Source organism: Ostrinia furnacalis, unplaced genomic scaffold (assembly GCF_004193835.3).
Source record: "Ostrinia furnacalis isolate ACB-3 unplaced genomic scaffold, ASM419383v2 OfSCF7311, whole genome shotgun sequence".
Lineage (NCBI taxonomy): Eukaryota > Metazoa > Arthropoda > Insecta > Lepidoptera > Crambidae > Ostrinia > Ostrinia furnacalis.
In genome coordinates, this window is record NW_021137550.1 from 39,961 (window position 1) to 53,964 (window position 14,004).

The window sequence follows — 14,004 nt, forward strand, 5'->3', positions numbered from 1 at the left end:
AACAGAAACTAAATTTGAAATGACCTACTGAAAACCCGTGGTTTTGAAAAAGTGGCAAAACTGAGAAAGAGAGTTGGTCATGTAAGGGACGATGTAGAGTCGTCTCAAAATGAACAAAAACATATCAACAAAAGACAATCGTCACGTCATGTCAGGGCGCAGGGCCTGTGTACTTTCGCCTTATCAGTGCACACAATCACAGCATGACGCTGTTAATCTGCGCGACCACACAACAAACACTGTCTCCGCTAAGAACATAACGTGTGGCAGTAATCGCCAGGACAAACACGGTAATCCGCGCCTCGCCCTGTTGGCACGAATCCTATTAGTATTAGCTGATAGTTACACCTGGAGTTACTTTTATTACAGTCCCAGTGTTACAACGCGTTTTTACGAGTTAATATTTTTTTTTAGTATGAAAACTGTAAAAATCAAAAGAGTTTGAATAAATATTTTGAGCAAAACCCGCTTACGTATTTTATAATGTTTTATCTCCGATAACATTATTTCGTTAGTTAATTAATTAGTTAAAGAGCAAAAAATGATTTTTGTTTGAGTGACGTGTCCTTACAGACTGGTTGCTATTTACGTGATAAGTAATCCCAGGTGAAAGACACCTTCTAGCTGTTTAAAGTAGGGCGAGTTAATTTGTCATTTATCATAGCTGATTTTTTTCAGGGAGGACTGTAACTAGTGATAATTATTTATTGCCTAAAACTTGTGCCTAACAAAGTCCCATAAGTATTCTAAACAAAATAAAGGACAGGTAAATACGGGTCTTACCACAGCAAAGTTTGAGGCAGCCCGTATAAAAAATCAAACAATACTAATGGTAACTTACTCGTAGTTTTCTAAAGATCTTTATAGTGCTTAAACATTGTCGAACACGAAAGAATATCTTTTACTTACGAATATGCTTGTTTATGATCGATGTGATCGTCAATCATCATCAGAAAACTCCCTACTTTTGTAATCTAATTTGGATGCATAATTAAGTTACCAATATCGTGTTTAGTTCAATAAAGAACTGTTCTGCCTCAAGTTAATGAATTCATTTGCATATTCCATTGTGAATACAAGACAATTACAAACCTGAGCGACGGCGGTCTCATCTTTGTAATTGTATTGTTGTCACTTTGCTAATGAATTCACTAAAAAGTGTGTAATTGTTACAATTATTTTCACTTAAAAGTGCGTACCTGTCAGTCATTTCACTATGCATTAGTTAGTATAAAATAGTTATTTTAAATGCAACTCTGTGACAATTCCATGTCCGTTTAAGTCTCTATCTAGGTACATTTCATACTGGAGTCTAGAGACACTAGAAGCTAGTAGAGACCAATAGTCTTTTAGTTTTGATTAGTTTGTGTTAAAAACTACTTAATATAGTTTTTTAAAGAGTCATAGGTAAGTTATGCACTGTTTTCACCGACTTGACTGATAAGTATTAGTGAGAAACAAATAGTTTTAATAGCATGCTGCCGCCGCATTAGACCTCATTATGCATTGCTCAGTGGTTAATAAATTTTCTCTGAACGCTGTTCCTACGGGACAGCCTTCGCACTGACCTTTTAAGGAGACCAATCTTAGATAACTCCCTTTGCTTTAAAATATATGTTTTTTTTATAATGAACAAAATTCATTGATGTAGACGCTTTAATTGAGTAATCAGGATAAACATACACCTACCAGCAAAGTACCCATTCGGCGATATTGTAGTTACCGCAGTATGAACTATATGAAGTCTTCTTGCCTAACATCTAAGCATAAATTAGTGAGTAGGTGTGCCGACTACTTTACCCAACCTCATTTCATTATATCCTTTAATAAAGTCCGCATTCAATCAAATTAATCATGATTAGCATATCAAACTTACCATAACATTGTTACATACCGAACTAGTCAAAATATAGTTAGTAAAACTAGGAATCCTCGCGTTCCTAATTACTCCAATTTAAACCATCACCAAGTTTCCATCCCAAGGAAGCATTCCACATGATACTTAGGTAGGTACATAAGTTGTGAGTGTTGCCAGTGTGCATTTTTACTAGCTACTGATTTAACGAAGTAAATCATTTTGAAGTTTAAAACTTGTGGGAGTTTTGAAATTAGTTAAGCTGTCTCATTTATCACGATAGATTTATAGTGTCCAACTTTGGTGGAAAGTATTACCTACTGTTTGATTAATAAGCATCATTGTTCAATGACTCTACAGCACATAACTATGTATGTATTTACTATGTATTTTTTTATCAAATAGCGTACTATATTACAACTAGATAAGATGCTTAGTTCTTTGACTTGACGTTTTATCATACGTATACGATTTACAGTAACAGAGATAACCGTAGCTTTAAAGAAATATCGCATTTCAACTTTCAACTTAGTGATTTTAAATTGGTTTCTATACCAACCCAATTTAATTCCAGAATAGGATTTTCAATCAAAACTATCTCCAAAGAAGTGAAAGAATTTATTGATCAGGTTCTCAGGTTATGGACGGGCAGGGGTACCTATACCTAATTCATGTCAATGGGTCGCTTCACTTGGCCCTCCGACAACAATACTGAGGGCTCTTCCAGCTTCCTTAACTAGGAACGATTAAGTTTCAGCCACTGAGAATGTTTGGCGAAGGACCGTTGACATTTCTACTAACCCAATATGTCTTGCGTGGGTTAATAGTCGTCTTTTGTTGAAGTAAGACTTATTTAAGGTACCTAGGTACGATTTAAGAAAAGTGGTCTGATAAATACAATAGGCACTAAACACTACTTGTGGTTTGGTAAAAAGAGTGATTTTTATTACTCGTTATTCGAGTTGCGTTTATTATAGTTCATAATAGTCCTCCGTAATTTGGACACAAATCATAACTTGTCACTTTTTTTGAGCTGACTTTTGTCACTTTTTTAAGATTCTACCGTAACTCATGCTTGTATCTACTTAGCCGTAATCGTGACGTAGTAAACATAAAAATTTTGTGCAACCCTTTCACTAGGTTAGTAGGTACGTAGCGCATTGAAATATTTAATTTAGGTATGTATGTAAGTAATTTGTTCCCAAGTTCCATTTTGCGCCCTACATACAAATAATTACGTTGAGATATCACAAGACTTTACTAGAAGTGTGTATTATACACGTATTATCCACATCCATCATCCATTCTTCTTTGTATGACTTGTCATCACGGACTTGTGAAATTCTCGTATCGTTTGTAGAGAGACGTTTTCATTCAGCACTCAATCGAGCTCACCGATCAATGTAGATGGATATCTATGAGATAAAAGAACTAGGCTCAGCGTTTATCCCAACATGTCTAGAGAGTAGAGAGCATAATGCTACTGTAGTGAGCTAGAGTCATAGACTGATCACTCTTCTTTTCAAATAGGACTCATATATGTATTCTAATTGATTAGGACATAAACAGTCTATTATACTTATCTACTTAGCATATAATAGTATCCTATCCTGCTAAATTAATGGCAATAATTTCGTTTGGTTAAATATGAAGTAAGAAATAAATATGCGAGCGAATAAGCCGATAGTTCTCGTAATTTTCCATGCTCATGTAATCCATGTATTTAGAGCTTGCTATTAATTTTAAAAAAGGATACCTACCTACCTGCAATTAACTTTTCAGATGAATAAACAAAGGTTACTTATATTGCATCCCCTAAAAATATAGAAATGAAAAATATCAGATCATTTTATTATAAAAGCAAACCGAGAGCCAAAAAAGAGAGTGCTGACTGCTTTCTCCTTTGAATTACTTCACTTTACTTACAGAGGGTTTTTAGCAGAAGATATTCGACTTAATATTTAAGTACAAATAGCATTTTTTTATAAATTCGGAGGAATCCAGATAAAATAACTTACATTTTAGGAATCCTGTAAAATTTTCTTTAACAAAGTAACACCTAATTGTAATTACAACAGTCAAGAGAAATAGTTGTCTAATTTCGAAACTTCGAATCTTACTTAATAAACCATCTAAACGATAAAGTTGTAACAAGCAAATAATGATTAACTAAAATTCATAGTTAGGTACTGTTAAGCCGGATAACTTTTGGCTCCCCAAAGCCCTTGTCTCAATAAAACTTACAATACAACTTTATATTACTTGGTATCTATCGGATTAATAATGTAATATGATTCCCTCGATTTTCTTCGAGATATTGATATCACAAATTCAATTTCATCACGAATTCATTACCAACTCAATCTATTTTTGATTCATGAAATGAAGTAGGTATCACTGTAAGTTTTAAATTACTTTCTCATTTATTTTAACTTATTGGTTATCTGACATAAAGCTTTAAAAGTTTGGTTTGGTTTAAAGTCAGATTTAACAATCCACGTATGATTACAAATATAATATTCAGGGTTGAGATAAAAATGAGTTAATACTTAGCAAATTAATATTGTAATACTGTTTCAACAAAGAATAATCGCCAAAGCACGGGCATTAGATACCTTCTTTGGGAACGGTTAAACCGTATCGGGAAACTTGGGCGAAAGACACTAGCGCGAATGGACGTTTGCGCGAAAAGTCATCTTGAACCAATCAAGATTTTATAAAACGACATTTGTAAGCGCTCCTCTCGTTCCAAGTTGAACTTCCAACCATTGCAACTCCAGTACTTACTGTTTCGGCTGTTCCAGAGATCACTTCTCACAACCTCATAAACTTGGCCTCTTATTAACATTCTCATGTTTGTTGCAGCATCAGCATCCGACAGCCGTAGCTCATGGGACGCGCTGGGCGGCCTCTACGCGTTGTTAGCCCAGCACGACGCGCTGGGCGGGCACGCGCTCGCGCGCAAATCCGTGCGCTCGCCGTCGCGCCGCCTGCGCTTCGGCCGCCGTTCCGACCCCGACATGCCGCCTCAGGCTCCGGTGAGTAGATACTCGTACATAGAAACGATGTCCACAGCTGGACAAACGCCTCTCCCAAGGATTTCACACCGAGCGGTCGTACGCTTCCCGTATCCAAGCGCATTCTGCGACCATCACAAGATCGTAGGTCCCAAAACTAAATAGCTTTCAGATTGCATGATCCATAGAGCTTTCAAGGTGGAAAACTTGAATTTTAATATGTCAGTCGTCAATTCTTAACCATTTCATGGACGTCTTTTCATTATTTTTTGTAGGCTGGGGCGTACAAGTTTAATAAAATATTATGTAAATAATAATCTTTTCTCCAATCTTTGGAGTTCAAGTTAAGAGTCCGTTCAAGTATAATTATACAACTCTCTAACCGCTGGTTGCAATGAAGGCAGATTTTGCCCAAGCAATGTGGTATTACAGCACTTCTATGTAGGTACCCACAGATTCATTCTGAAATGAAAAGAGCGAACATTTCTGTCGCGTCCGCTGAAAGCGTGGTTAGAATGTTTCCACGGTGGTTTCTGAGTTGCTGCGCTAATTAAAACCTCCAAGGTTTAACGCTAAACTTTTTCTATTAGAGAGTTGTTTTATCGGTTTATTATTAGTCTGAAGCACTCATAAAATTCTGAGCAGGTACATTATTTTAAAAGCATTTTGATCGTTATTAGTAGGGCGTTCAAGAGGCAGAGGTTTTTTACACCATTTGCTGTTAGTGACGAGCATTTTTCAATTTATAAATTTTAACCATTGATTTTAAATTACAACAACCTACTTAATGAATGCACACACGCAGTGCACTGTTGACTAGGGCCAGGAAAAATGTATTCATGAGAACAATACTAACGTAAAAAATGTGGCTAATTTTTTACAATATGGGAACAATTTATAAAAGTGCGGCATTGAATAGGCGTAAAGGGATAAGAGCTTTTAACATTTTTGAAACGGGTGCTAAAATGTTTAATCTTCAAATATTGTGGTCTACTCAACCGCTTTTCGAGTGGGTTACAAATTTACTTTTATTTACCTTCCCCTAAAAACTGTGCATTGCCCTAGGCTTGTACGGCACTGAAAACCTTTTTCTTAGAATGCTAGTACATATAAAGCTCGTAAAAAATGACCTCCCTTAAACCTCAATCTACTGATCGAAAAACTTTACTTACTTCAGCAGTATTCCGACCAATATTTGCTTCCCGAAACTACTTATATTATTCAAATGGTAAGCTTGAAATGTACTTTTGCTGTTAACAATGTTATTAATCTTAGTTACCAAACTTATTGTGAAATTTACTTTGGTTCGGAATATGTCACTGGAGTAATTCCAGGATAGAGTTACAATCTAAGTTAAAACTTGCGAGTAAGTTACAATGGATTTCTGGAACAATAAGCAGATAACAGTTTCCGTCAGCCAGTGACGAAAATGACGTAATGATAGACGTATTGTTTGGCCATTACCATAAGATGCGAATTGTACGATATTGTTCCAACTTCATTCGAGTCTAGTCAGTTGAATATTAATGGAACGGCTACAGTCTGAAATGCGGTTAAAACTTTACAAGTATAATCATAATTCAAGCTACAGCTATCTTGTTTTACGAGTTATTAATAAAATAATGTTTATTCATAAAATGCGGTACGGTAATATTGGAATATTTTGTGAATGAAAGAATTACTTGAAACTAAAGACTAATAAATTATTGTTTTATGAGTAAATACTTTTAAGTTTTTTGCACTCCTCCTCTAATTCAATACAATCAAATAGGATTCCAAAAACTAATTCACTTCGTAGACGTCGGAGGTAATACGAAATCTTCTGGAGCATTCGACATCACACGAGTCGCGGAGAGTGTAAAATTCGAGTCAATCTCAGACAAGTAGTTTGTTCACTCGCCGGAACGCAGGATCAAAGCGATTATGATCAGCCCGGTCAACGGACAAGGTTCGGGGGAGGAATTACGTTCAGTTAGAGCGACACCTAAAATTACTCGTCTAAGCTCCACATTGACTACGCATGGTTACCTACTCCCTTTAATTTAGATGTTCTTTTGATGTCATCTGTAGGGTCTGTACGAATTCTCACAATTTAGCGAATAAGATTCAGACTTGAATCTTAATTAAACTGTATTAGACGAATTTAATTCACAAAAATATCCAAAGTAGTATTTTCTAGTGTTCAGTTATTTTGCTACCAAAATCAGCCTATTATTTATGTCGCAAATGACTCCAGATGCCCTGGAAATTGCTAAAGATAATGCCAGTTTTATTGTTCTCTAAACACCAAAGGAGTTTCGGTTGCTTTAATTAAACGAAATGACTTGTCTAAAAATGTAAAAATCAAATCGTCAGAAAAACCGTCAAAGTTCATTTACCGATTCGAAAGCTTCAAGCTAACACTTCCTCGTGTATTGTACCATAAGGACTATTCAAAACAAAGAAATAAACGACAGAGGCCGTCCTGAAAGGAACGTTATCCGCAGAACGCATTAAATACTCCACATTGGATGGCTATATAATGCATGATAATGATCACTCGCGGGTAATCACTCGGTCGCTATCTGCTAAAAGCAATTTTATTGTCCTACATATTCGGTTGTAAACGGGACTTGCTCCATCTCCGTGATAACTACTCGTATCGTTCTCAAAACAAATGAAATCTTTTCTGGATTCATTTAGAATACAGTAAAGCACATACTGTATTCATGTAGGTACTTACTTTATTCTAGAGTTACGAATTCTTTTTCTTTGAAGCACTTCCTCAAAGAACATTGTGCTCTCTAAATTTGACGGAAGTAGGTAGGTACGAGTACCTACTAAATAAAATACAAAGATAAAATTACAAATGAAAACTTACCAGAATTAATTAGCAGGTTTCATGGTGTAAGCTTCAGAGGAAGATAAATATTTTTTAAATATTTATTCTTTAGATTTAAATAGGTCCCACTACATTACTCTACAAGTACGGGTACCTTTAAGGGGTACCCTTTCTTTGGTGCTTTGAGATTCTATTAATTCCTTATTTCGTGTCCCCGTGATACGGTTTTAATTTCATAATCCACTGAACTCTATGATTCCATTTACGATGGCCATTCATTGTTCCATATCTGATCATGTCACAATGATTTATCAGGACTTGTTTAATCTGGGTTTGTTTGATATTTTATCTCTCTATTCTTTATTAGAAACTAGCGGCCGCCCGCGACTTCGTACGCGTGTATCCTGTTTTACCCCCTTTTCCCGAATTTTCTTTGCTATAAGTAAACCTCACGGAGCCCGAGACCTTTCCAACGAATGCAAAACCGTGGAAATCGGTTCGTGCGTTCTGGAGTTATAGCGTCAGGGAGGAAAACCCGACTTATTTTTATATAGTAGATATAAGCTACCTATAACAGGTATTAGTGTGCAATAACTTAGAACCTGAAAACATCTCTTAAGTGACCCAAGGGTGCTCTAAAAAGGAATTATTAGGGATCTTTGGGACTTGAACATTTATTATACCATGGACTAAGACGCTGATTTTTGATTTTGCTCCTGGTCTATTGACCGTGTTTAACAAGACTAATGTTTTGTTAAACTGGTAATAACTACCAACCGCTTATCGTCTTCATTCCACAAACCAATGTCTTTTAATACTCGTATCTCCTCAAAATTATATTTTACAAGAAACTTTAGGTACCTAAGACCAGTTTAGTTACGAGTACTTTAAAAATAGAATTTGATTCAAGAGAAATCCGGGACATTTCCTTTTATAAGACATACCTATCCAACCTTTGAGCAAACTGAGTCAGTTTGCATCAAAACTCCGCATGGGGACAGCATAAGTGAATTTTGTAAAGTTTCGAAAGCAACAAACACCCTTTCATCCTATTTAATAAAATTCGGTCTTGTTAAACTTGGGATATTGAACCTGACCATATTTCCTTGAAAACTTGTATGTTACAATATTATGTCTTTTAAGTAAAGGCAGTAATTAAAGTTCTAGTCAAAAACTATACTACGATTATGTAGTTTTATAACCACTCAAATTGTGACTGAAAATGGTCTAACATTAAAATGATAAACTGTATTGATTTATAGGCTGGATATGATAGCTTTATCAACAGATGCCGATCCGAATTTTATTTATGTACCTACTATACATAATAAGACGGTTTTTGCTTTCCTTTGTCTTAAAGGTCGATCTTATTTAGGATCTTGGAGTAAAATGTTTCCGGACTACAGAATCCATGGAGCTGGGAAATATTTCCAGTTTGTTAGCTGCAATAGGCTTTTGGGATGTTCCTTAATTACTATAAAATAATCTCCATTAGTCCGATAATATTGTACTAAACACAGCAACCCGAGTTTCTTTGTACAAAATAGGTCGTTAGTTACCCAGATAAGTATCTTCTCAGAAAGTTCAATTTTGAAAGAAATAAACGTTTAGTGTTTCTTGGATTTCACTTACTACGTAGTTACCAACGAAGTTTTAGGTGCAATTTGAATTCTTTTCTTGAAATTTCTTTACTTTTATTCCATTATTATCACAATTAAAGAAATCAGACACGAATAGTATGTGTCTTACCACAGTAGACAGATAGACACCGATATTTTGGGAGTGCTCGGTTCTAGCGAAATATTTTCATAGCAAGCTTTTGTTGGTTTGAAGTAGTGCTAAATTCTTGCTTGTTACGCGGAAGAGCCCTTTTTCAATTCTAAGACGCGTTCCCACTTTCTAGTTTATGACATAGCATTTTCATAATTGGTTAGGAGAATTGTCTGAGCAGTTCTTTTTATAAGTTATTTTATTTTTAGTTTTGGTAAACCTAAATATGTTTTCCTTCTTGGAACAATAAGTTAACCCTTTTTACCAAAGGACTATGAATTTATGTTTCGTGGAAGTTATTGTCGAGAGAGTCTTCAGGAGGTTTTTCTGATGATTCAGATCGATTTAGGATCAGAGTATAGATTAAGTTTGGTTATTGTTCAGAAGTACTATTTCATCTTCAGGAGGTTATTATTCTCAATCTCAATTGTCTATAAATAGTTTAGTTTTTGAGATTACGAGAAGAAAATAGTGATTGAACCTTAGTACTTTAAGATTAGAATTGGAATTTGTAGCAAAAGTAAAACATAAATGTTTGTTTTAGCTTGACGAGATGGACGAACTTCTGTCCCTGCGCGAGGTCCGCACCCCCGTGCGCCTGCGCTTCGGCCGCCGCTCCGACGAGCATGCTGTCCCTCACATCTTCCCTCAGGAGGTAAGAGACAGACTTAGTAATTAAAACATAGAAATACATGCACGGATACTAGCTTTAGTAGGTAGACCAGAGATGTTAGAGGGTAAGAGTAGGCGCACACCGTTGATTTTTCGTCGGCCGATAGTTTAGTCGGGTAGTTGATCAGTATGGGCATGTATGGGAGTGCGCACACTACGCCGATTCGACTTGGCCGATTCTTCTTACAAATTAAAATCGGGCACAACTATCGGCCAACTAAAAACCAACGGTGTGCGCCTACTCTAAGGTAGGTTATTTAATCAACCTAAACCAGAGCCAGTATAACAATATGCATCATTATCATCAACATCATTTCAGTCACAGGACGGCCACTGCTAAACCCGATGATTTCTAGATTCATAATGCTTAAAAAGATAACAAGATTAATATAAACAGTCAACAGTCCATGACTCATCTCATAATTTTTTTCCCAACTGCGCTTATATTCCGGTACCCAAACCTTCTCATCATTAAGAAAAAATATTAAATTAGAAGCCAAAAGAGCAGTGAACCCACTAAATTGAAAAAGTGAGTATTAATCATGCATGCCATGCCTGTAATTTTTATAGAAAAGACGCCGAGTATGTTGAAAAGTTTGTCGATTCTGAAAATATTTCGCTTCTAGTTCGTAAAGGCCATCTGAGATAATGGAAAAACGGTAAAGAAAGTTATGAATGCTTTTATACTTGCCTCAAAACATTTTGCATAAATCCTGGTGGGAAAAGATGTCTCTCTGTTTCCAATAAATATTGGTGAAACTTTTTCTGAATAAAAATAGTAGATTGGTTTCAATTCCCGACGGGATGCTTCTGTGGGTGTATGATTTTCCAAAGAGTTTTTAATGCGGGAGTTATTTTCGGAGAATGGATAATAATATGTCTTTTTGTCTTTGGTTGATAAAGTACCAACAACTTATAGAAAGTTAAACATTTTAGTTTAGTTTTGTTTTACATAGAAACAGTGTGACGAGGCAGTAAAAAGCCATTCGGTTTAATGTGTTTTCAATAAATGAATAAACATACAACAACGTAGGTACTACCTAATAAATAAGGTTATAACAAAAATAATATGCTCCTTTTTGAAATTATTAATGTTACATTACAATATAAGCTTGTTACGGAAAAGTGTAATGTGAATTCTTTTATGCAATATTGTACAGCTCCAAATCCATCCTGTGTATTTGTTTGTTTGAACTTCTTTCCCTGAGTTTTTTACGACTTAATCAAATTAAAAGGTTCAAAGTATTTTCAAGGTATATCGTACGAATAGAATCCTACAATACCTGTAGAATAGAATAGAAGACATTTGGAATCGGGCCGACGCAGTCGTAAAATCCTTGATGCGGTGTAAACCCGTAATGAAGTTATTCGCCCTAACAAGCCACTATTCCCTTTTACGACGATTGCCGCGGTTTATGACGAATGGTACCATTTTGTAAAACATCACATGTGCCATACTTCATCGCGTAAAGTTTACTTAGTTGCAATCATCGTTGGATTCTCTCGCTGTTCTTGACCATTTGATTCTCTAGCTAGTGTTGTGCCCATTTTGAAACATAAGTCAACTCGACTGTCCGAAAATGAATGATTTCGCTGTCAGCATCCTAAGATGGCTCATCATGTACCACTTTAATATGACCTTAATCGTTGCACGGCAAACTACCACAAACTGTAGGTACGTGGCAAGAACCATTAACAAGAAATCTTCAGTTTATTACATTTCGTAAAAAACCTACATAACAACCTAAACGTGTCCCTTGTCGTATCTAATGCGGTCCCTGAAAGTCAATGAAATCTGTCATCTATTCTAAGTTATTTCTTGTATTTGCCTAGTCTTGTTCATTAATTTTCTTGGTATATTTACTGAAGGAATATTGTTTCAGGAACAAGACCGTGCTGTGCGTGCTCCCTCGATGCGTCTGCGATTCGGCCGTCGGTCAGACAACAACATGTTCCTCATGCCTTTCGAAGTAAGTTTCATCTCATTTTGACACATACGAGTTAATAATGTTGTTTGACAAAATACATATTGTAAATAAGAAATAAGAAATTTTGGTGAGATAGTTACCTACTTCTTCACGCAAAAATTCTCGGACATAATAATGAATCTTTACAAACACTATGAAATAAATACTGAAGTTGGCAATAGGCACAAGCAAATAAAGGAGGGCACCTATTTCATGGAATTTACTTAGGCAACACACTCACTCCCCTATCTAAAAATATTCTATTGCTCTTGGTCTTTGCCTTTATATGATAAAACTGAAGCAGCGTCTACGGCTCTCAACAAAAAATAAATCGCACAAAAGGTTTGGCGATGACAGGTGCTTTTTACGTAATCTCGCCGTAGAAAAACGCCAACACAGATAAGGGCAGCCTTCTGGTTCTCAATTCAATTATTCTATTGCCTTATAGATTTACACTTGAAGCTTTGTTATGCGTTATTACAAGTATTCAATTGGATATTGGATGTTTTCCATTTGGGGATAATCTCTTTCTTTAGTAAACCTAAATGTTTTCCGAATTGCCAACCTACGCAGTGCTACATATTATTTATCACAGCCTTATTTCCAATATTTTTCTGACGTAGATTCGGATAAAATTCTTTCTCGCAGGAGGCGTATTGACTAAATTGTTTTGTTCCAGCCCTCCCTGCCCAAGGAAGTGAAAGCCAGCAGCTCCATTGAAGACGACAGACAAGATTAAGCCTCCGAACTCGCCGCTCGCATAGTCATATCCACTCCGTACAACACACTCAATACTCTAAGGCCAACCACTTACTTATCAGAATAAATATCAAATTTAAATTAAATGTTATTCCGTACTCGTAAGTTATATGTACATAATCAGTCGTTATAAATGTTGTTGACACCCGCTCTCTAAGCCTATCCCTTTTCGTATTTAATGAACTGTGATTATCTCGATACTGTAACTTTTCACTCGAATACTCAAATTTCATATTTTATAGATACTTACAGATGATATTCTAGTCAATATTATGATTAAGACTGTCTGTTATGTTCTTCAATCTCTGTATTTTTATTGTTGTAGGACCTCAGCGAAGAGTTATACATTTTTAGAGCTGGGCAAATGTAAAACTACTTCGCTTCGTAATTAACTTTCTACTTACTACTAAGTTACTGCAACAGTATTTAAATGTTGTACTTAATTCAATGTAAATCATGGCGTAATTATATTATACATTAAGTGTAGTGAACTATGTTTAATTTTGTATAGATATTAAATAGTGCAATTGATGAGTTGAAATATAAAATATTGACGATGGAATAAATGTGGTTTTATTATACTCAATGGTTTATTGTATAACCATAAAAGATGGGAAGATAGGGGTTGATGACAAATGTATTCTACTCAGCCGTCACCACACGCGGGTGTCGTAAGATGCGACCTAAGAACTACACATTAAACAGAGAACGGGCAGCAGCGATCTCTGATAAACATTAATCTTTTAAACTGCGATCTCCAATCCGTCTAAAAGAGGCAGTGAAGGGCCATATAGTCCAGCAGTGGCTATTGATGATGATGATGATAAAAGATGTACTCAATCTTCATTTATGCATACGCATTAACCTAAGCATAACTAGGTTACCTATTACATTATGATAAAACAATCCATTGGAGTTCGCAAAAACTTTCAGGAAATGCATTTCTTCCATGAAGAAGCGTATAAGGGATAAGAAAAACAAAGCTAAGTAGAAATTGATAGTTACCTACCTAGAGTCTTAATGATGCGTGTTGAATCAACTTGCGTCCCTTAAAATTACCTGTCATGTTTCGCAAAAGACACTATACATACCTATAACAAGGAAGGACGTTAAAATATACTGTTCATGGTTAGCACTTGAAGT

The 14,004-nt window shown here is 35.7% G+C and overlaps 1 protein-coding gene across 2 annotated transcripts in view; it reads left to right on the plus strand.

The window, feature by feature from the left end:
- sNPF (short neuropeptide F precursor) overlaps window positions 1–13,413 on the plus strand; it is a 38,901-nt gene extending 25,488 nt beyond the window's left edge. The window contains exons 3-6 of one of the 2 annotated variants that reach the window (XM_028319648.1): window positions 4,721–4,893; window positions 10,008–10,118; window positions 12,019–12,105; window positions 12,782–13,413. In XM_028319648.1, the coding sequence (XP_028175449.1) occupies window positions 4,721–4,893; window positions 10,008–10,118; window positions 12,019–12,105; window positions 12,782–12,841 (431 nt within the window). In that variant the 3' untranslated portion in view covers window positions 12,842–13,413. The remainder of the gene's footprint in view (window positions 1–4,720; window positions 4,894–10,007; window positions 10,119–12,018; window positions 12,106–12,781) is intronic. The other variant, XM_028319647.1, reaches the window with a different exon arrangement.
- Window positions 13,414–14,004: the final 591 nt, after the last annotated feature.